Source organism: Pristis pectinata, chromosome 7 (assembly GCF_009764475.1).
Source record: "Pristis pectinata isolate sPriPec2 chromosome 7, sPriPec2.1.pri, whole genome shotgun sequence".
NCBI classification, from domain to species: Eukaryota; Metazoa; Chordata; class Chondrichthyes; order Rhinopristiformes; family Pristidae; genus Pristis; species Pristis pectinata.
This window is the reverse complement of record NC_067411.1, coordinates 80365481-80388590: the sequence shown is the minus strand read 5'-3', so window position 1 is coordinate 80388590 and position 23110 is coordinate 80365481. Positions and strand designations below refer to the sequence as shown.

The 23110-nt window shown below is 39.7% G+C and overlaps 1 protein-coding gene across 5 annotated transcripts in view; it reads left to right on the top strand.

The window, feature by feature from the left end:
• Positions 1–23110, top strand: part of LOC127572723 (GRAM domain-containing protein 2B) — an 81237-nt gene that overhangs the window by 49399 nt on the left and 8728 nt on the right. For all 5 annotated transcript variants that reach the window (XM_052020266.1, XM_052020267.1, XM_052020268.1 and 2 more), the window contains exons 2-10: positions 3740–3868; positions 14526–14604; positions 16537–16606; positions 17455–17558; positions 18025–18120; positions 18247–18318; positions 20146–20226; positions 21790–21898; positions 22449–22562. In XM_052020266.1, the coding sequence (XP_051876226.1) occupies positions 3740–3868; positions 14526–14604; positions 16537–16606; positions 17455–17558; positions 18025–18120; positions 18247–18318; positions 20146–20226; positions 21790–21898; positions 22449–22562 (854 nt within the window). The remainder of the gene's footprint in view (positions 1–3739; positions 3869–14525; positions 14605–16536; positions 16607–17454; positions 17559–18024; positions 18121–18246; positions 18319–20145; positions 20227–21789; positions 21899–22448; positions 22563–23110) is intronic.

The window sequence follows — 23110 nt, the reverse complement described above, 5'->3', positions numbered from 1 at the left end:
GCAAGTTAGTTTTGAGTAGCAGCGAAATCGGGGAAGGGATGGGTAGAACAAATGGAATATCTCTGACAGAGTGAGACCAAATGTGCTAAAATAGCTGAAGGAAAAGCATCAGATTGTACTGCTTTGTGTAATGTGTTGCTCATAGCAAGGCTGCGGGACATGTACAGCAAGCCAGAATGTATTAATTGGGGGGTGGGGGGGAATAACTGAACAGACAGAAAGCACAAGTTACCTAAAATTAGAGGATTAGATATTAAGTCTGGAAGGCTGCAACATGCCCAGAATGAAGATGAGGTGTTGGGTTTCCTTGTAACATTGCGGCGGGCAACCAAAAACTCAAGATTGCTCCTGCGGATTGAATGGAGGTGCTCTGCAAAGTGAACCGCCCTTTCCAGATGAATTAGTAATTCAGTTGCTCTTAGCACTACTCTGCTGCATTCGATGTTCACAATGTGGCCTCCTCTACATTGGAGGAGCAAAATGCAGATTGGGTGATTTGCAGAGTACCTCTGTACCATCAGCAAAAGTGACCCTGAGCTTCCAGTTGCCTGCCACTTTAATTTCTTATCCCATTCCCACTCTGACCTATTTGCCTGTGGCCTTCTGCACTGTTACAATGAGGTCAAATGAAAGCTGGAGGAACAACAGCTCATCTTCTGTTGCAGCCCTATGGACTCGATGTGGAATGTTCCAACTTTAGCTAACGCAATGTCTGTCTGTATCAGAACTGGCCATTTTTCCTGTCATTATTTTAGTTCAGTTTTTCCTTTTTCTATTAGTACTGTCTAGCCTACTGGCATGTCCCACAGCCTTGCTATTAACAACATATTACACAGACAAAGAAGCATAATCTGATCTTAATTGCTGCATTTACTCATTTAGATTAGAGATAAAACCTTTGTTCTACTCATCCTTCCCCTACCTCCTTTGTTACTGAAAACTAAATTGCTTCTGATGAAAGGTCATGGACCTAAAATGTTAACCTTTTCTCTTTGCGCAGGTGCTGTCAGATCTAATGAATGCTTCCAGCATTTTTTTTTGTTTTTGTTTCATTTTTCCAGCACCTGCAGTTTTTTGATTTTAGTCTAAAAATGGATCTTGTCAGTGTCATTAGAATGTTGATAACTGGGATTTTATTTTTCTTCCCACTCTTCCATTATGGAGTTCTTTCTATGGGATACTCGGTAGGGATTCTCATTTCATGAACTTGAAAGCTGGAGGAAGAACATATGAGAAGCATGTAGAAAAAAGCCGTACCAAAGTAGTAAATATGAAATGGGGATGGGGGGGGGGGGGCACCCTTTGTTACAGACCATCATATTTTCTCAATCTTGTATCTGAAGAATGCTTATGGGAAAAATAATTTAGTACAAGGCTAATGTGGAATAAGGCATTCAATACCATCATCCCCTCAGTATTAATCACTAAGCTTCTAAACCTGGGCCTCTACCTCCCTCTGCAACTGGATCCTCGACTTCCTCATCGGGAGTCTGCAGTCAGTGCTGATCGGTAAGAACATCTCCCCCTAGCTCACAGTCAACATAGGTGCACTTCAAGGTTGTATGCTTAGCCCACTGCTCTACTCTCTACACTCAAGACTGTGTGGCTAAGCACAGCTCAGACACCATTTCTGAATTTGCAGATGACACCACTGTTTGTAAAATCTCAGATGGCAAGAGGAGGTGTACAGGGGTGTGAGAGATTGGCTGCAACATCAGCAAGACTAAGGAACTGATTGTGGACATCAGGAAGGGGAAGTCTGGAGAACATGCACCAGTCCTCATTAGGAGCTTTAAGCTCCTGGGTTTCAACATCTCGAAGGATCTGTCCTGAGCCCAACACATTGATGCAATCATGAAGAAGCCACGCCATTGGCTCTACTTCATTAGAAGTTTGAGGAGATTTTGGTATGTCACCAAATCTCCTCAAGACTTGCAAATTTCTATAGCTCTACAGTGGAGAGCATTTTGACTGGTTGCATCACCGCCTGCTATGGAAGCTCCAATGCACAGGATTACAAGAGGCTGCAGAGGGTTGTAGACTCAGCCAGCTCCATCACGGGCACAACCCTCCCCACCATCAAGGAGGTCTTCAAGAGGTGGTGCTTCAGTAAGGTGGCATCCATCGTTAAGGACCCTCACTGTCTGGGACATGCCCTCTTCTCGTTACTACCGTCAGGAAGGAGGTACAGCAGCCTGAAGACCTACACTCAACAACTCAAACAACTTGTCCATCATCAGATTTCTGAATGGTCCACGAACACTACCTCATTATTTCTTTTTTTTGCACTATTTATTTACTTTGTAATTTATAGATTTTATTTTTGTCCTTGCACTGTACTGCTGTCACAAATCAACAAATTCCACATCGTCCAAAATAGTTGATAATGACAAGACGTACAAGACAAGAAAGCAAAATTTTATTTGCTTTCCAAATTTGACTTCTGGAGCATTGTAAGTTTGGTGCTTTTTGCCTTCAGCTTCCAAATCCCCAAGCTCTGGAATTCCCTCTTCAAACCTCTCTGCCACTGAACGTTTATTTCAGTCTAGAAAGCTATTTCCTTGACCAAGCTTTCGCTTGCCTGCCTTAATATTTCCTTGCCTGGTTCAGTGCCAAATGTTGTTTGATAATCGTACCCTTGGGATTCTTTTGTTCTGTTGAATGTATTTTATAAATTGGTTGTTAGAACAGGGTATAAATCACTAAAGTCTGCTGTATTGATTTAGTTGTGCAATTTACCTACTAAATCATTGAAGTTTTACAATATATGATTCAATAAGTTTATGAATACATCAGGGAGCATTTTGTATGGTACTTTTATTCATCTTTATATTTTTCTGCTGTTTAAGTATTAACTGAATTATGGTTTGAAGTTATGGTCAGACTGCTTATGATGGGGTGAGTTGTAACTTGGGTGATTTTAAAACTGTTTTCAGACCCAATTTTTTTTAAATGGCTTTTATTTATTTTCTGCTGAATATAGAGAATGCTGCAAACCAATTAACTGTATCACTTCCATGCGAAGTGTGAAACCTGACAGGCAACTTGTCTGATGAGAGTCGGGGAGAAATCTGTAGTTTCTCCTTTTACACCTATTAACTGCAGATAATTGCACATAAGTTAGAACTAGTATGTCGGCCTTTGCTGAGTTTGCTGCTGATTTCAGCCAGAAACCTGTTGGGTATCTCAAATGTCTTCAACACATCTGGTGTAAGGAAAGGAAAGCCACCAAGGGATCCTGTTCTTGATCATTAACTGGCAAACACTATTGGAAAATGTGCCAGTTTGAATTTTGGATGAAGACATTCAGGTTGCAGCTGGCTGCATAAGACCCACATATCAAAGCTTGTACTATTGGTGTGGGTCTCATACAATATAAAACCAATTTGTAAGTCTGCTTCTGAAATGAAGGAGCAAGATTTATTGGGATACATGCCAGAAGCTAGCTCACAGATGTTGCCCTCTCGGATTGAAATTAAAATGAGGGCAGTATAAAGCAGCTATGTTGTGGCTCATCTTATTATAATAGTGCACACCACTGTTCAGGAAATCAATGGATGCCATTATATAACAGGATAGTTGTGAACCGTAAACTCTCAGCTTAGTGAACCTTATTAAAATTCATCAATGCAATAACAAAATTGCCATGGTAACCTGCTCGGAACGAGATTGTCTTTATTATTTTCTTGTAGAATGTTCCTTTTGTGTTGGACTGATCTAACTATAAATCTGTCTGTAGCTCGGAGCCAGAAAATGCAGGGGTGGAAGAAAAGACGAAGAAAAGTGGCAAGTTGCTTAATCAACAGTTACAGTCTCTGAACCTGGATGCAGAGATCTTTGAAACTAAAAGGAAAACTAGTCTAACCAGGTAAGATCTACTTGACAGTTTCCAACAATGAACCCCACAGAACACTTCACTGCATTCAGTATTTTAATTCTCCTTAATTTTGTCCACATTGAAGGCATGTTCTTCCATAAAAGATTTGTCTTTTTGAAGCCTTAACCTTGTCCCCACTTATCCCCTATAGATACAAAATTGTATCTGGTTTTTCCCCAAAAAAAACTTGCTCTAATTGCCAGTACAAAACTTAAGAATGGTAATTAAAACATACGATTTCTGGTTTCTACCATCAAACAGGACGATGTGCAATCAGTCTGAAGACTGTTGAATAGAAGTGACCACTACCACAAACCTTTTTTTCAATAATAGGCATCCTGATAACATGGAATTTACTTAAGTGAGACCCACAAGCATATAATATTGCTGAAGAACAAAACTTGACAATGTTCTGTATGAAATCAAAGTAAGCAGATTATGACACTAAATTTTATAATGCACTGCATGAAGGAAGCTAGTGACAGTTGAGAACTGACACACCTTTCATTTGGGAAGTTTGTGTAAACTTTCATACATAAGCAATTATTTTGTTGTTTAACTTTTCCTGTTGTCAAATTAAATTTTGCAATAGCAGTGAAACTTGGTAGTGTGTTGTTCCTCATGGAAAATAAAACAGTTTTATTAGTTTAAGTAGCTGTTGCATAAAAATCCAAATTGAGCATCAGCAGTGTGTAAAGTTGGCAGATACTTCTACTGGACATAAGTACAAAATAAAAACAAGCATTATGGCTTTTTGATTTTAGTGCTAATGACCATTGACTCAGCAGGCAAAATGCTTGCTTTTTTATCTGACAAGGTATAAGATCGGTTAAAGAGACACTGTTTGCAGAAGTAAGTTGACAAATGCATACCTCTAAAGGTTAAGAGCATAAAACTACAAGGCAAAGCTTACAAAAGGCAAACCTAGTTGAAATCCTGGTGACTAATAGACACAAGCGGCAAAAGATGACAAAATTAGATAGCAAAAAGAAAAAAAATGAAAGGAAGGTTGCAAGGGATACAATCAATACTCTTACAAATGCACCAAGGAAAAAGAGGCAGTCAGTAGCACTAAGCGTTCTTCATATGGATAATAGTGATATTGTAAATCCATAGAGTTGTGGAAAGTTTATGATACAGGAGGCCATGGACCCAGTGTGTCTTTGCTCATCGAACAAGTGCCACCCAGCCTCTCTCACCTAGCAGCTTGCAGGTCACTGCTCTTCAAGTACACATCCAATGTAGTTATGGTTTCTGCCTTGATCATGCTTTCAGTAGTGAGTTCTATACCCCTTCAATCTTTTGGGTTCTGGGGGTGGTGGGGTAGAGGATGGAAAACATTTTTCTCACTCTCCCCTCTAATCCTTTAAATCTGTGCCCCCCTGTTTGTAACCTATTTAAGGGAAAGTAAGCTTTTCTGCTTATTCCAAATAGATGCCTTATTTTATAAACCTCAGCTAAGTCTTCCTTTTTCCATGTGAGTTAGCAAAGGTGGATGGGGAACAGCTCTTGGAGTTAAATTGGTCTGAGTAGTAGCAACAGCAGAGACGATAAGGCAGAAGGTTGGGGCCACAACTATTCAACACATTTGTAGAATAATTTTGATAGAAAGCACACATCCAAGTTTGTCAAAGACACAAAGGTAGAGTGCTCTAAGGGTGGAAGCATTAAAGTATAAATGTACTGATAGATTAAGTGAATGGGAAAATGAGGCCAAATAGATTTAAAAAGATAATGAAATACTTTTAAAGGATGGCAAGCTAACCTCTAGTACCAGTATTAGAAGTTGAGCTACAGTCATTTAAACTTCTTGATTGGATGATACCTGAAACATTGAGAGCAGTTCAAACATTTGAAAAACATTAGGATAGATAAGTCACTGGGGCCAGACAAGGTTATTACACGAAGAGATTGCTGCGCCTTTGGCGATTATCTTTGAGTCCTCACTGGCCACAGGAGTAGTACCAGATGATTGGAGGGTGGCAAATGTTTAAGAAAGGGAGTAGGGATAACCCTGGGAATTACAGACCAGTGAGTCTTACTTCAGTGGTGGTCAAATTACTGGAGAAGATTCTTAGAGACAGGATTTATGGGCATTTGGATAAGCATAGGCTGATTAGGGACAGTCAGCATAGCTTTGTGAGGGGCAGGTCATGCCTCACAAGCCTGATTGAATTCTTTGAGGATGTGACAAAGCACATTGAAGGTAGAGCAGTGGATGTGGTACACGTGGATTTTAGTAAGGTGCTTGATAAGGTTCCTCATGGAAGGCTCATTCAGAAAGTCAGGAGGCATGGAATCCAGGGAAACATGGCTGTGTGGATTCAGAATTGGCTCCCTCGTAGAAGACAGAGGGTGGTGGTAGATGGAACATATTCTGTCTGGAGGTCAGTGACCAGTGGTGTTCTGCAGGGATCTTGTCTGGGACCCCTGCTCTTTCTGATCCTCGTAAATGACTTGGATGAGGATGTGGAAGGGTGGGTTAGTAAGTTTGCTGATGATACAAAGGTTGGTTGTGTTGTGGATAGTGGGAAGGTTGCTACAGATTACAACAGGACATTGATAGGATGCAGAGCTGGGCTAAGAAGTAGCAGATGGAGTTCAGTCTGGAAAAGTGTGAAGTGATTCACTTCGGGAGATCGAATTTTGAAGGCAGAATACAAGGTTAATGGCAGGACTCTTAGCAGTATGGAGGAACAGAGGGATCTTGGGGTCCACTTCCATAGATCCCTCAAGGTTGCCACGCAGGTCGATAGGGTTGTTAAGAAGGCGTATGGTGTGTTGGCCTTCATTAGTCGAGGTATTGAGTTCAAGAGCCGCGAGGTGATGCAACTCTATAGAACTCTGGTTTGACCACACTTGTATTGTGTTCAGTTCTGGTTGCCTCATTATAGGAAGGATGTGGAAGCTTTAGAGAGGGTGCAGAGGAGATTTACCAGGATGTGGCCTGGATTGGAGAGCATGTCCTATGAGGATAGGTTGAGTGAGCTAGGGCTTTTCTCTTTGGAGGGAAGGAGGATGAGAGGTGACTTGATAGAGGTGTACAAGATGATAAGAGGCATAGATCGAATGGACAGTCAGAATCTTCTTCCCAGGGTGACGATGGCTAAGATGAGGGGGCATAATTTTAAGGTGATCGGAGAAAGATATGTCAGGTGTAAGTTTTTTTTTTACTCAGTGGTAGGTGCATGGAACACACTGCCAGCAGAGGTTGTGGGAGCAGATACATTGGGACATTTTAAGAGACTCTTGGATAGACACATGAATGATAGAAAAATGGGGGGCTATGTAGGAGGGAAGGGTTAGATAGATCTTGGAGCAGGATAAAATGTCGGCACAACGTCGTGGGCCAAAGGGCCTGTACTGTGCTTTAATGTTCTATGTTCTATTCCGAGAGTTAAATTTATGAGGGGAGATTACAGAAACTATCATTATATTCCCTCAAACTGGAAGGCCAAAGTGTGATTTGAGTGAAGTTTTCAAGATGGTAAAGCAAACCATTAAGATAGTTGGAGAAAAACTCTTCCGACTGGTTGGGAGCCAAGGCAAAGTCTAAAAGTTTTATCCAGATCTTTTGGGAGTAATGTTAGAAAACACTTTTCTTAACATTCAGAAATTTGGAGCTTATTCACATGTGGAAATTAATGCAAAATCCACTATTTAAATTTAAACTTGCAATTAACTTTAATCCAATGTTTAAAGAGAAAAAGGCAGGTTTGTGGAGTTAGGTCACAAATCTGTCATCATCAGCTCAGTGATTGCCAGCACAAGCTCTTGGAGGTACTGTAGCCTTTTCTACTGTCATCTCATTATCTAGTTTCCTGACAACCCACTCCAGCTGTTGATCACCATCTATCTGATTTTTTTCTTTCAAAGATTTGCCCTTCAAACCTGAATCTATGCTATTTTAGTTTTAATACATTGGCAAATCATTTTTCTTTTCCATTTATGGGAATGTGGTCATCACTGGAAAGACTACCACTTATTGCTTATCATTAATTGTTCTTGACAAAGCAATAATGATCCGTCTACTTGAATCTCTGCATCTTGTCAGGTGAAGCTATTTCCATTGTGCTTTTGGGTAGAATGTTCCAGGATTGCGACCTAGTAATCATGAGAGAACAGTGATATAGTCACAAGTCAGAATGGCATATGATTTGGTCTTTAAATGGTTTTGTTTTTGTGTGCCTGCTGCTCCTGTCTTTCTAGCATAGATGTGAGTTACTGTCAAAGTCACCTAGGTGAATTACTGCATCATGCTTAGACTGCAGCCATATTATCATAGTCAATGGTGAAAGGTGTGAATGATATTGAGTTTCTGGAGACGCATTCATCAAGGAGAGATTTCCATATTCTTGATTAGTACCTTGTAGGTGATGGAAAGGCTTTGTGGCATCAGGGTGTTTCAGTTGAATTTCTGGTATTTAGAGACCAGCAGAATGCTATTATATTTTATCAACTTGTTTGAAGTGATTGTTACCTTTCCGCTTATTGGCTAAAGCCATAGAGCCATACAGCATGGAAACGAGCTCTTCAGTCCACAGAATCTGCACTGAACATCAAGCATTTACTCTAAACTGGAATTAGTTCCATTTTATTCTCCTGGCATTCCCATCAGATTCCCCCAAATTCCATCATTTGCCTACATACCAGAGGCAATTTACAGTGGCAAATGAACCTGGCAACTTGTCCATCTTTAGGATATGGGAGGAAACCAGAGCACCCATCTGCATGGTCACTGGCAGAAAGTGCGGACTCCACACAGACAGTAACGGAGGTCATAATTGAACCTGGGTCACTGGAGCTGTGAGGCAGCAGCTCTATTAACTGTGCCACCCCTGGATGTTGTCTGTTTGTCTGCTTTCAAGTGGACACTGCTTTATTAGCTAAAAAATGGAGAAGGGAACAGAACTATGCAATCATTAGTGACCATCTTCAGTTTGTGATCTCAAGATTGACAGAAGTGACTGAACTTATTTGGGTTTAAGATGCTGTCTTGAGGTGATTTGCATTCTCATTTACCATGGAAGATGTGCTTTTGATTAAGCCGTACATTGGATTTGGCCATCTTCAGTTTCCCTGAAGAAATGCTGCCAAGCCTGCTGTAATTCTGGCTGTCTCCTCTTTTGGTCCCTTTCCCCTTCAGCTTCATAATTCTTTTGGAATGCCACTACTTTGAAGCAGTGATTCTGGCTCATTACTATTATTTATGCAAGCCGAGCTACTCGGGTACCACCATAGATTGCTTAGTTGCTTCACTAAATATATTTTGTTCTTTTCCTGATCATAACATCAGAACCCAATTGCAGTTTTTACAATGAGAATGGAGTGTCCTTGAGTTCCCTGTCTGGTCAGCTCATGAGTATAACAGAATTTAAGAGCACCTTACTGGCCCACTTCTGGATCCTAGTGGCCATTCCCAACAGTAGTGCCTGGTGGGGATGCCCAGACTGCTCCCTTACAACTCCTTGCAAAGCGCGCAGGTTTTCCAAAGGTGATGCAAGGCCTGCTTCCCAGAATATGTTTGTGATCTCTGGTAAATGGCCTAAATCGTTGCAGACTAAAATGCTTGGGTATAAATTTTGAGGCACAAGTAATCTTTATACATCGCCAGGTCAAATCAAATAATTTACTGTAATTTTGTAAATTTATGGATCTCCCGAACCACACTATTAACTTTCTAAATATTTAAGGCAAAACCTTACTAATAGTTGCAGAACAAACTGTTGGGGAGGTAAAGACTGTCTTGTCACCTCTTAAATCATCCCTCCAAATGGTTGTACTACATGTACACCCCCCCTCTTTTGCAGCCAGCGGTTTCCTAATGATTCCCAACCTTTGTCCTCCCTACTTAATTCATTCGAGTTGGTGATCACTCTGTAAGAATGACAATTTCTAGATATTTCTCCTAAAATTACTATCATCTAGTTTGGAACAATCAACTAGTCCTATTGCTCTGGTAATGGAGAAGGGTTAATAGTACTTTTAAGAAAAACATTTATCATGTTATTGCCACTGTCGGATGCCTGCTTTCCATGTTTTATTTAAAAATGTCTCCATATAACTTTTGAATCTGATCAGAAGGGATCAGCCATTGTTCTTGGCTGATTCGAGTGGCTTACTGTCAACCCATAAATTAGGAAAAAATATTCTGGGAGTTTGCTGAGCAGATACAGAACTGCAGCCTTGCTTCAAGCAACACATTACATGGACAAAAGCACAATCTGATTCTAATTGCTACATTAACTCATCTGATCTCGCTCTGTCAAAGATGTGGCCTTTTTTAATGCCTATTCCTCTTCTACGTTTCCTGCAACTTGAAACCTCTCTTTCCCAGTTCTCATGCACTGGACCTGAAACATTAACTGCTTCTCTTTCCATAGCTGCTGCCTGACCTACTGAGTGTCTCCTGCATTTTGTTTTTTTCATATTTCCAGCATATGCATTTTTTTTATTGATGTTGGTATAGAATTCCCTGCTACTACAACTGCCTAAAGTTCTGTTATCTTGATTCTAATGCTTCTGTTTATATTTTAAGTGCCATGAACTGAAATTTGTCTTGCTTGAATGTCCCCCCATTGTTGTCATAGAGTAATACAGCACAGAAGCAGGCCCTTCGCCCAACCAGTCCATGCTGACCACAGCATCTTCCCTGCTATTCCCAGTTGCCTGCGTTCAGCTCATAACCCTGCAAGCCCCTCCCCTCCACATACCTATCCAAATGCCTCTTAAATGTTGCAATTGTACCCACCTCGACAACTTCTTCTGGTAGCTCATTCCAGGTATTCACTTCCCTCTCTGTAAAGAAGTTACCTCTTGGGTCTCTTTTAAATCTTGCCCCTCTTATCTTGCATCAATGCCCTCTAGTTTTGGACATCCCAACCCTGACGAAAGGACTACGACTGTCCACTTTTTCCATACCCCTCATTATTTTATAAACTTCTGTGAGGTCACCCCTCATTCCCCTATACTCCAAGGAATAAAGATCCATTTGGCCAACCTCTCCCTATAGCTCAGGCCTTCTAATCCAGGCAGCATCCTCGTAAATCTCGTCTGCACCCTCTCCAGCTTGACTATGTCTTTCCTATAACAAGGTGACCAAGACCATACACAGTGCTCCAAATCCAGCCTCACCAACGACTTGTATAACTGTAACATAACGTCCGTACTCCAAAACACGATGCCCTGACTGATGAAGGCCATCGTGCTAAGCACTGCCTTCACCACCCCGTCTACTTGCGTGGCCGATTTCACCAAACTGTGCACTTGTACTCCCAGGTCTCTCTGTTCCTCAGCACTCATCAGTGCCCTGCTGTTCACTGTATAGACCCTACCCTGGTTTGAATGTCGAAAATGCATCATCTTGCACTTATCTAAGTTGCCATTCCTCAGCCCATCTCCCTAACTGATCAAGATCTCTCTGCACTTCATTGTAACCTGCTTCACTGTCAACAAAGCGGCTGCACAGGTTGACTCTGTGGTTAAGAAAGCATATGGTGTATTGTCCTTTATCGATCGGCGAATTGAATTTAGGAGCCGAGAGGTATTGTTGCAGCTATATAGGTCCCTGGTCAGACCCCACTTGGAGTACTGTGCTCAGTTCTGGTCACCTCACTACAGGAAAGATGTGGAAGCCATAGAAAGGGTGCAGAGGAGATTTACAAGGATGCTGCCTGGAATGTGGAGCATGCCTTATGAAAGTAGGTTGAGGGAACTCGGCCTTTTCTCCTTGGAGCGAGGGAGGATGAGGGGGGACCTGATAGAGATATATAAGATGATGAGAGGTATTGATAGGGTAGATAGTCGGAGGCTTTTCCCCAGGGCTGAAATGGTGGCCACAAGAGGACATAGGTTTAAGGTGCTGGGGAGTAGGTATAGAGGAGATGTCAGGGGTAAGTTTTTTACTCAGAGTGGTGAGTGCGTGGAATGGGCTGCCGGCAACGGTGGTGGAGGCGGATACGATAGGGTCTTTTAAGAGACTGTTGGATAGGTACATGGAGCTGAGAAAAATAGAGGGCTATGGGTAAGCCTAGTAACTTCTAGGGTAGGGACATGTTCAGCACAGCTTTGTGAGCCGAAGGGCCTGAATTGTGCTGTAGTTTTTCTATGTTCTAAGTCCCCATAATTTAGTATCATCAGGAAACTTGATAATCGTGCCATATACATTCATATCCAAATCATTTACATACATAAGAGGTCCCAGCACTGACCCCTGGGGCACCCCACTAGTCACAGGTTTCCAGTCGGAGAATCGATCTTCAACCATCACCCTCTGCTTCCTACCATTGAGCCAATTCTGAATCCACCTCGCTAGCTCTCCCTGAATCCCATGCGACCTAACCTTCCAGATCAACCTGCCATATGGGATCTTGTCAAAGGCCTAACGAAAGTGCATATAGACCACATCCACTGCCCTACCTTCATCTACCTTCTTGGTTACCTCTTTGAAAAAATCCAAAAGATTTATCAGACATGACCTTCCACACTCAAAACCATGCTGACTATTCCTGATCAGATCTTGACCCTCAGAATTCCAAGGGAAGTCGGGCTCACCAGCCTGTTATTCCCTGGCCTGGCCTGTCCTGTCCTTTCTACCCTTCCTGAACAATGGTACAACACTAGCCATCCACCAATCTTCTGGAACTTCGCCAGTGGCCAGCAACAAAACAAATAACTCTACAAGGGCCTCTGCGATTTCCTCCCTGGTCTCCCATACGGTCCAGTGGTGCACTTGGCCCTGGGGATCTGCCCACCTTGGTGCGCTTCGAGGCCGCAAATCCCTCCTTCCTTGTAATGTGCATGTGATCCAAGAGCTCACTACTTATTACCATCATTTCTTTGGCATCCATGACATTCTCCTTAGTAAACAGAAGAGAAATAGACATTAAAGATCTCAGCCATCTCCTGCAACTTCACACATAGGCACCCCTGACGGTCTTTAAGAGGACCTAGTCTCTCCCTAGTCACCCTTTTACTGTTGATATAATTGAAGAACCTCTTGGGATTTTCTTTAACCTTGCCTGTCAAATCCATCTCATACCCTCTTAAGTCTGGTCTTAAACTTTCTATATTTGTTGAGGGATTCATTCGTACACAGCTGCCTAAATGTGATGTATACTTCCTTATTTTTCCTGACCGGAGCCTCTATATCTCATGAGCCAGGTTTCCCTGAATTTAGTATGTCTACCCCTCACCCTGACAGAAACATGCTGCCCCGGCCTCTTGATATGACCCTTTTAAAAGCCTCCTACTTGCTAACTGTTCTTTTGCCTTTAAAAGAGTCACCCAGTCGACCCCAGCTAGATCCTGCCTAATGCACTCAAAGTTGGCCCTGCTCCAGTTCAGGACTTTAACCTGTGGACCTGTTCTATCTTTGTCCATAACTATTTTAAAACTAATAGAATTGTGGTCACTGGACCCAAAGTTCTCCCCAACTGCCACTTCAGTTACTTGGCCCACCTCATTCCCTAAGAGAAATCTTAATCGTGGACTTCTGTCAGAGTTGCTGTGTGTAAATCAACCCAGTGACTAAATTCCACATTATAATTCCTCCCTCCCCGTCTCCCTCGCTTGTTATCTCCTTCCGCTTTCCCATCTCACTGCACTAATTTAACTTTTCCTCTGTATTTCTCCAGCATGATTTCAAAGGGTTTGAGGAGTGGAAAAGTACACTGTTATTGTCAAGAGAGAGTCTACCTTTGCTGCTCTGAAATTTGGTTCCATGGGTGGCAGCATGTTCTGCAGCAAAGATCTGCCAAACTGCTTGAGTACCATTGTTGCGCCAGACTTTGCATTCATCACTAAGTGGATGACTGTTGTTTATCAGAGAATCATACAGCATAGAAAAGGTCCTTTAAGCTCACCTCGTCCGTGCCAACCATAATGCCCATGTGCACTGATCTCATTTGCCTGCATTATGCCTGTATATCTCTACACCTTTTCTATTAAAGTACCTGTCCGAAGGCCTTTTAAACATTGTAATTGTATCTGCCTGTACCACTTCATGTCAGCTCGTTCCAGATAATTACTACCTTCTGTAGGAAAGTTTACCTCTCAGATCTCTTTTAAATTCTCCCACCTCACTTTAAACCTATGTCCTCCAGTTCAAGATGCCAATGCCTGGGAGGGGGGAGACCTTATTCATCCTATGTATGCTCTCATAAATTTATAAATATATTTAATAGCACCCTTCAGCCTCCCTGTGTTCTAGTGAGAATAAACCCAGCCTATGCAATCTCTCCTTATGACTACAGTCCTCCATTCCAGGCAACATCCTGGTAAATCTCTTATGCACTCTCTCTATTGCCACCAAGTCCTTCCTGTAGTGTGCCCATCAGAACTATCCACAATGTTGAAAGTGTGGTCTAACCAGTGATTTGTACAGCTGTAACATGACATTCCAACTCTATACTCAATGCCTTGGCCTGGTGAAAGCAAGCAGATTAAATGTCGTCTTCACTACCCTTTCCACCCGTGTCAACACTTTCAGTGAGCTATGGACTTGCACCCCAAGGTCCCTCCTGTACGTAAGCTCTCCGAACGTCCCTGTCATTTCCAGTTTAGAGCTGGTAGACAACTTTATTATCGGCAAAAACTCCTGTAAATGCTAATCACCTTTAGAAATAATCTACAACTCTTTGGTTTTCAGATCAAAGACTTATGATGCAGTCTTTCCATCCAGTCCTACAGAATATGAAACAAAACTTGAAAGAAAAAAAAATTCCAACGTGAGTATTTTACTGCGCTCTAATGGCTTGTTTGTCTTTCCAGATCATAGAACTACCATAATAAAATAATTAACCCTGTTAAGTGCTGCAGACAATTCCATGTGCAATTCTGGTCTGAAAATTGTTAGCTTAGTATGACCTTTTCCATGTTATGAAGAGATTGATATTTAAAGTGATAGACCTTAATTGGCTGTGTGTGTGTGTATATATATATATATTTCTAAAAACCCCTCATTTGGAGCTGCATTTTCTTTAACTGAAGACCTTCTGTTTCACACAAGGTTCCAGAAATAATGATTTCTGGAAGTCAAAATACACATGGAAATGATTTTATTTGATTGTAATCTGAAGATTTTGTCACTATGGTGATACTTTTAAGCAGCTCTCCGTTCTGAATATTTTTTTGAGCTTTTAAAGGGACTTTTGCTCAAAGAACAATGCCATATACACTCTAACAAGACACTTCCAATATTTCTGTCAAGATTATTGTTTAGTTAATTTTAGTTTGTTCTAGCAATAGTGAATTTTAACCATGGGTCATAAGTTAAGAATAAAGAACCAGTCTTTTTCCTTCTCCTTTTCCACCTCCTCCAAAGCAAGTGTGGTGTCATCTGACAGTCCAAGACTTCCACAGACTCTACATAGGTAGTGGTGGTAGGATGGGTCACAATATGGTTTGTAGGTCACAGTTCATTTCATCTGGGCCATTGAATGTGCTGACTAATGCACGGTATTACATTCATGTTATTCTCGTATTTTCCTATGACATAGGAGGCCATTCAACCCATCAAATTTGTGTCTGCTCTTGGACCTATCCCATTCCTCTGCTATTTCCCTGTAACCTGTTCTGTCTGACGTGCCCATTAACAACCCCTGATTTCCCCCACCAGGCACAGATGCTGAAGGTAATTTACAATTGCCATTTAGCGTAACAACTAGCAAGTCTTTGGAATGTGTGAGAAAACCAGAGCACTGGGGGAAATGCACATGGTCACAGGTAGAGCATGCAAACTCTACACAGCATCAGAGTTCCTGGAGTTGTGAGACAGCTACACTACCTGCAGCATCATTAACAGAATATGATGCTATGCGATCAGTTCAGCATCAAATTGGTGTTGCGCCAAATGGATCATAAATGTTCAAAAGAAAACTTAATATTTTGAGTAAACTGCTGCTGGGTGGCAAAATGTAAGAGTTCTACAGCAGCAGCATGGAAAAGTCTGAAGTTTTGATGACTTTTTAACCAATAAGTTCAGAACCTTGGAAAGTACCTTATTTGCCTTGGTTCCTCAACTTGTCAGGTTTCTTTGCATGCACGAAGACCTGTCTTTGCATATTCAATCAGTATTTCATTAACCTACACGAGACGATGACAAAAATTGGAAAATTTGATTGGTACCATGCTGGTGGAGATATTTTTGGGCAGTCGGCAGCAATTCCAAAATAACTTTCCTAGAGTTCATATGATCACACACTAGAAAGATGTACTTTGAATATAGAATCCCCGCCAATGTTTGCCTTTAATGAATCAGGCTAGTTTGCGTGTAATCGTTTCAGAATTTGCTGCTTTTATATTGATACATTTGTGATTAATCTCCTAGATTCTGAACTACATGGAACTGAATTTAAAAATACTTACTATTACCAATTATATCCTTGTTACCCAAGTCTGCAAATGAAGTACACTTCTGAGGCTGCAAATAGTACTACGCAAATTGTTAGTAATATGAACAAAACCCAAGGATATGGTAATTGGGATGGTTTGGTTTTTTTTTGATGGATAGAAAACTGGATATATTGGAAACTGTTACAACCCCCAATTTTTTATGAACTGTCTCTCTTACTTTCACATGTATTTCTCTCTAGCCATTCATATTATAGAGGAACAAGTGATTATTTACTTTTTTTTTCATCTTATTGATTTTCCTCCAGCCTTCAAAGACAAATGCAATCTATCATAAGATCTTTAAAGATATTGAAAAGGATGAATCATTAAAACAAAGTAAGCAGCAAAACTTGTTTGTCTTGTGAGCTTGATGTTATAAGTGAGCAGAATAAGTATCATCAATGGAACAGTGGTACAAATCACACCTGCATTCTAAATGAAATTGGTTGAGTAGAGAGTTGCCCTCTGTATATGCTAAATGTGCAATGTATTAATGCATATGTGTTGAACTCCACTTCTGACATTTTGGTTCTATGGGCTATGATGGAACTAAATTTCACAAGTGCAATTTAACATGCATTTTGCATGTATAGTATATCCAATAAAAGCCCAATTTCTACACCATTCTTTCTGCCTGGTTAAAGAAGATTAAGTTGAAAATATTCATATTCTCCTGTCTTTTATGTAAAGCTTGGTTTATCGTGTATACTTCCACAGTTAGCCAGTACCTGCTGCTGTCTTCTTGTAAATGCCCACTGTGAGCATGCAGTAGTTGAAGCAGTTGCTGTTTTGGGGTGCACAGCTACATTTAATCTTGCCTTTCATCGCTGACACTACTGCATTTAGTCAGTTGGAATCGTGTGTGTGTAGCCTGACTTCCCCTCCCCAAACATAAATGTTGAATCAATTTTGTGTTTTTTTTCCTTCCCCCCCCACTCTTTCCACCCCAACTGAAAGCACTAACTTGCCAGAAGCCAAAATTGTGTTTTATGGTTCAGTAACATTAGTTGGGTAGTTGTCCTTTAGTGGATTCTTCCTGTATTTTTCAACAACAAAGTGTTGGGAAAAACAAGCTATTATAACAACACAACATTTTGTTGGCTGAAGAACAAGGAAGGCAAAAGTATTTAGTGTTTTATTGCTTAAGGAATAAACCCCGCACTAAACTTTATTTTATTTTCTAGGTTTTACTTGTGCTTTACAAAAGGACATTCTATACCAAGGGAAATTGTTTGTGTCTGAAAACTGGATTTGCTTTAATTCCAAAGTCTTTGGAAGAGATATAAAGGTTTAAAGCTTTTAATGTTTTATTTTGTGTAAGGGGAGAAAGGAAGGCCTAGCTAAAACTGGCCATTATAATGACATTTAATGAAAAATGTCAAATGAATTATCTTTGGTGAGGAATCTAACACACTGTTACTGCATTAATAAGTGGATAATAAGCCCCATTTCTAAATATGAAACGTAATCATCCTGCATTCTAACTTGCTGAATCTTCAGTTTCACGTCCACCCTCTTTCACAAAAATCAATTTTTCCTTCAATCTTTTGGAATTAGTTTTCCATAGCCAAGCACTGGGTAAGAATCTTTGTAAGGTGGGTGCAGAAGTTGGAAATGAGCATTGCAAAATTTATCCATCAAGTAAAAGAGAAACTCTAAATGTAACTCAGCATAATTTTCAATGATGTCAGAATTTTGATTGCTGACCATCAATTATGCTATAGTAACTTTCTGTATTGCTTTTTCCATCTCAGATTACGATACCTACCTTTTCTGTGACTCAGATCAAGAAACACAAAACTGCCTTGCTGGTGCCAAATGCTTTGTGCATATCAACTGAACTTGAAAAGGTGAGTCTCCAGTTGTATAACAGCATTCTACAGAAGGTTTTGACTTGTTGCACAAGATTTACCATTAAGTTCAGATCTTCCTATGTTGCTGAAGTTTAATATCATCACATTAAACTTTTATTGCAGTTTATGTTTGTTTCACTGCTGTCCAGGGATACAACCTACAAACTTCTGAAATCTGTTTGTTTACATCTGGAGGTGAGTAGAGATAATTGAAAATGTAAAGATTAGATTATTGTAGATTGAAGAGAGTTTTTAGTGAAGCACAACATCAGACTTTGTTCACTGTTACGGCAGAGGATATGGGGTTGGAGATAACCTGTGCATGTCCACCGATCACCTTCCTGACTCGATCAAGCTTTTGTGTCGGGTTGACTTGTATGGCCTGAGCAGCCAAGTGCCATAGTCCTGATGTTTTTTTTATTCGTATTAAATCATCCCCAATCCTGATTCATCGGGAAGAGGAGAACCAATGGACAGCCTTACATTGAAACTGCAGAAACAAAATATGTTGAAAATATACAGCAGAAGCATTCGTATCAGAAAAACGCAATGAGTCATTAGTTAGGTCGTTGTCCTTCAGTGGACTTTTTCCCCTATTTTCCAACAGAAAAACATCTTGGTGAATAAGAGCTATTAGAACAACACAACATTTTGTTGGCTTAAGAATCACTTGCTGATAGCCATGGGTTTTTCCTTCTCCTAATGCAGTGATTTTTTAAAATCCTATTCTGCAAGTATCCATGTGGTCTTGCTGAATTGTGTCACTGCAACATTATGCATTTCAATATATTTCTATGGCTTTTTGGTTTGAATTCTGTAGAACTTCTGTTTTCCTTCAGACTCCATCTTCAGAAGTTGTGTCCCATGATCTGGACTCCTTGCATCTTAGATTTAAGAGGAGAGAAACAAACCATTTATTTTACCTTGCCTTAAACATGTCTCGAACCCCTCAGTTGGGCAGATCTTCGACATAATCAGCAGTCATCTGCACTTGAACCATGCAGTTTCTTCTGCTGTGGTCCCAGATGACCTTGTGCTGGGATATAGGATTCCAGCATATTAGCACATGCTTGTGCAGCATAGCATAGTAGAGAGCCTCCCCCAAACAAATATCTGACTACATTGGCAGAATAGCTTTAATACCCTAGTAAAGGCCCCATCTCTGGACTTGCCAAAGCTATCACTGAAATTGAATGATTGTGAAAGTCTTTTAGCACTTGGGAAATATTAACAATAAATATTTCAAAATACCATTTCAAGCTACACAATATACTTGAACAATAGTATTAAACAAAATAAAAAGGTCTACTCGTCATTTCTTTGCATTGATTTCAAGGAGGCTACTGTACTTGAACTGGTTTAAGCTGGTGCCGGTTCACCAAGAAAACTTTCCATCATTAGGGCTGGGGAGATGTGCTGAAATTTGGACTCTGAGGATTAGTAGCTACACTATTATTCCTATTGCAAGATTCAAGCCATTGTGTTATTCCTTATCTGAATTTCTTGTTAAAATGTCATGTTGCATTTTGCCCTTTGTTTCTTTAAACAAATTATTAAAGATAACAGGCATGGGCATTGTAATTGCAGCTTGCATGGATTTGAATAAATAAGCCTTGTATGTGGCAGTAGAACATTATTTTGATGCATTCGAAATGGAAGGAAATGAACTCGTGATCCCTTGAAGCTGCTCCACTGTTCTTTTAAGCCATGATTTTTCCCTTCAGTACAATAGTACCACTATCATAGCCTTGAGTAAATGTAATGGCTTGGCACTCACAGATCTCTGGGGCAGAGAATTTCTGAGATTTGCATTCCCTTAAGAAATTCCTCTTTGTCTCAATCTTATATAGGTGATTCCTTATCCTGAAACAGTGTCCCCTAGTTCTGGACCTCCCACCAGTTGAAGCATCAACTTTGTCTAGCCCCTCAGAATTTTGTACTTCAATATACTATACATTTTGAACAAAGCTTTACACCAAATCCAGTATTCTAATTTTGATTTGTACATTTAACTTTTCTTAGGAGAGATCTGATGATATCAGTTCAAATCCATCCCTTGCTGAAAATAATTTCAGAGCTGAGCGTCCAACATCATTGCCTCTAGTAAGTGGAAATTTACAGTGTTCTGAATTGACACTGTTTTATTTTGTAATCTGCAGCAGGATGACTTGGCAGAATGACTGATTCAAGGGACTGGTTACTACAGTTATATCATGTATATCAGTCCTTGTGGAGATCCTTATTTCCATGTTTTATAATAGGATTTTTCAGATTTAGGTTAAAGTTGTGGGGAAGACTGATTTTTTAAAAAAAAACTTCAAATCCTTTATATTAAGGTGTAATCGTGAAATATGCCTGTGATTCATTGTTCACTTGAAGGTTATTGCAATCATGTGGCTATTTTCAAAGTGTTTCAGCAATCAAAAATAACACCAAGCATACTATATGCTAATGTTTTTCTCTGGTTAGCTCTGTGTTGGGCACAGAACTAAATTTTTCAATGGTCAGACTCTAGTCTTAGAAAACTACTACACAATTCCTTATGGGATGAATTTATAGCAGTGAACTCAAAGGATTAAAGATATGTAGCATAAACAGGTCTTTTTTTCCTGAAAAGATCTGATCAGAACAAATAAGATCAGAGATTTCCTTGACAATATCAGGACTAGAAAAAAAAATAATTTTGTACCTTTTTTTGTTTCTTTATTTATTTCAAAGATGCAACTAGGGACTCTATTTATTGTTATGCATTTTAATTATGAGAATAAGAAAATGGAAAAAATCTTTGAGTGATTTTCCCGTCCCTCCTTGAGAAAAGGGAATGAAAAAGCATTTCTTGATCCCAATGAAACTTCAAAAATGACATCAAATGTCGAACTCCACAGCAGTTTTTCCATGGACTTCATTCACGGAGAAAAGTAACATGCATAAATAGAAATTATTTACATGGAGTCATTTTTGAATAAAGTTAAACCAGCATATTCTCTGTACACTGCACTATGTACACATTCAAACAGCATACAACAGTAAGTGTTCTAAAGTCAATTTTAAAAAATCATACTTGAAACAAAATTTGTTAAAGTAACTTCTGTCATTAAATGGAGGGTAATTTCTCCCAGCTTTCAAAAGGTTTTAGTAAGAAATGTTGCATTAAATTTATGCATTTCATATCAATCCAATGGGCAATTAGCCTGTGATCTCATTCTGGCAAGAATAGGTGGTCATTGTGTGCAGGTGGCTTCTAAGCTATGTATTTCCAGTAATCTGATGAATGGGGTAATTACCAGATGCTGGTTGCTAGTTTGAATGTGAACACAGCAGATACTTGCGCAATGAGGCTGCAGTAAAACTCCAATAATCTGCCATCTGATTGTTGGGAAATCCTGAAGGTTCAGCATCTGGCTGAGTGGATTATAAATTCTGTGCTCCTAAACTTGCTTGGTTCACTGTGTAATATCTTTTTTTTTAAAAAAAAAAGTGAACTGAAATGTAGTGGAGTATTAATTGGAATAACATCCAGTAGAATGGAAAATCTGTCAGTCATCAGCATGCCAGATTAAATATTTTACTTACCTGGGACACACATTATGCATGGATTGAATTGTGTTAATATATTTATATAACTTCAGAAGGAATCTAATAGAAATTATCCTCTATTTGGGAAAGGAATTCAATATAGAAGATTTGCCAGATCTTCCAACAGTATGCAGAAGACGGGAATTGGAACAATCCAGTAGTTCTGGGTCTCAGACTCCAGAGTCTGAAAATTCGCAAGGTTTGTTCCCTTAATAAAAGGCAATTCTTAATAAGATGCCACTTTTGGTACTGGTCTAGACAAATTACTTTGAATTCCAGAAAGCAAGCAGACAAAAAGTAATATTTTAAATGCATGTAGTTCTGCAAAATGGCTAATCAGATTAAATCAAGTTGAAATGTAGGATAGAATTTCGGGTTATTCCAGGGATCCTAGTGCTACAACTGTGTTGTAAACCTCAATACAAAAATAGGCAATTAAAAGGGTTGAAATTTGTGATGAAACAAAAACAAATACACATTAAAAATCCTTAGAATCTTTTTGTAGCATATGGATTAGTTTAAAAGCCTGTGTAGAAAGAGTTTGCTGTTGGAATCGAAAATGTGTGCCTGGAGTTAATCTGCTCCCCATGCATACAAAATGTTGGCAATATGTTAGCATAATGCTTCATTTCAACTTTGTTTTAAAGATATTTGTAATGTTGAATACATAGATTCATGACATTTTCTAGCTTAGAATATGGTTTCCTTTGTAAAATGTTCAAATGCAAGTAACTAATTTGGCTATCAAGAGTTTACCAGTGCAACCCAAGCATTACTGAAAATGGAGAAGAATGCCATTCCTGTACATGCTGATGTTCACATAAAAGAAATGTCTGATGTGAAGAGAAGCTTTCATGAGAGCAGTGAGTATTAGTATCTGATGTTTTTTTAAAAAAAAATTCCCACAAAATGTTTACATTTGATTTCATCATGAATGCCTGTTTTTTTTCAGCAAATTAATTGATTAATTATTGCCACATTTACTGAAATACAGTGGAAAAACTTTGTTTTGCATGCCATCCATACAGATCATTTCAAAACAAGTTTGAGGTAGTACAAAGGGAAGAGCAATAACAAAATGCAGAACATCGTGTTACATTTACAGAGCAAGTGTAGTGCAGATAGATGCTTCCGGATAGAATGCTTTTTGTGGTGCACCTATAAAAATTGGTGAAGGTCAATAGGGACATGCCGAATTTTCTTAGCCTTCTGAGGAAGTACAGTGGCATGCAAAAGTTTGGGCACCCTGGTCAAAATTTTTATTACTGTGAATAGCTAAGCGAGTAAAAGATGACCTGATTTCCAAAAGGCATAGAGTTAAACATGACACATTTTTAAAATATTTTAAGCAAGATTGGTTTTTTATTTCCAAATTTTACAGTTTCAAAATGACAAAAAAAGGAAAAGGGCC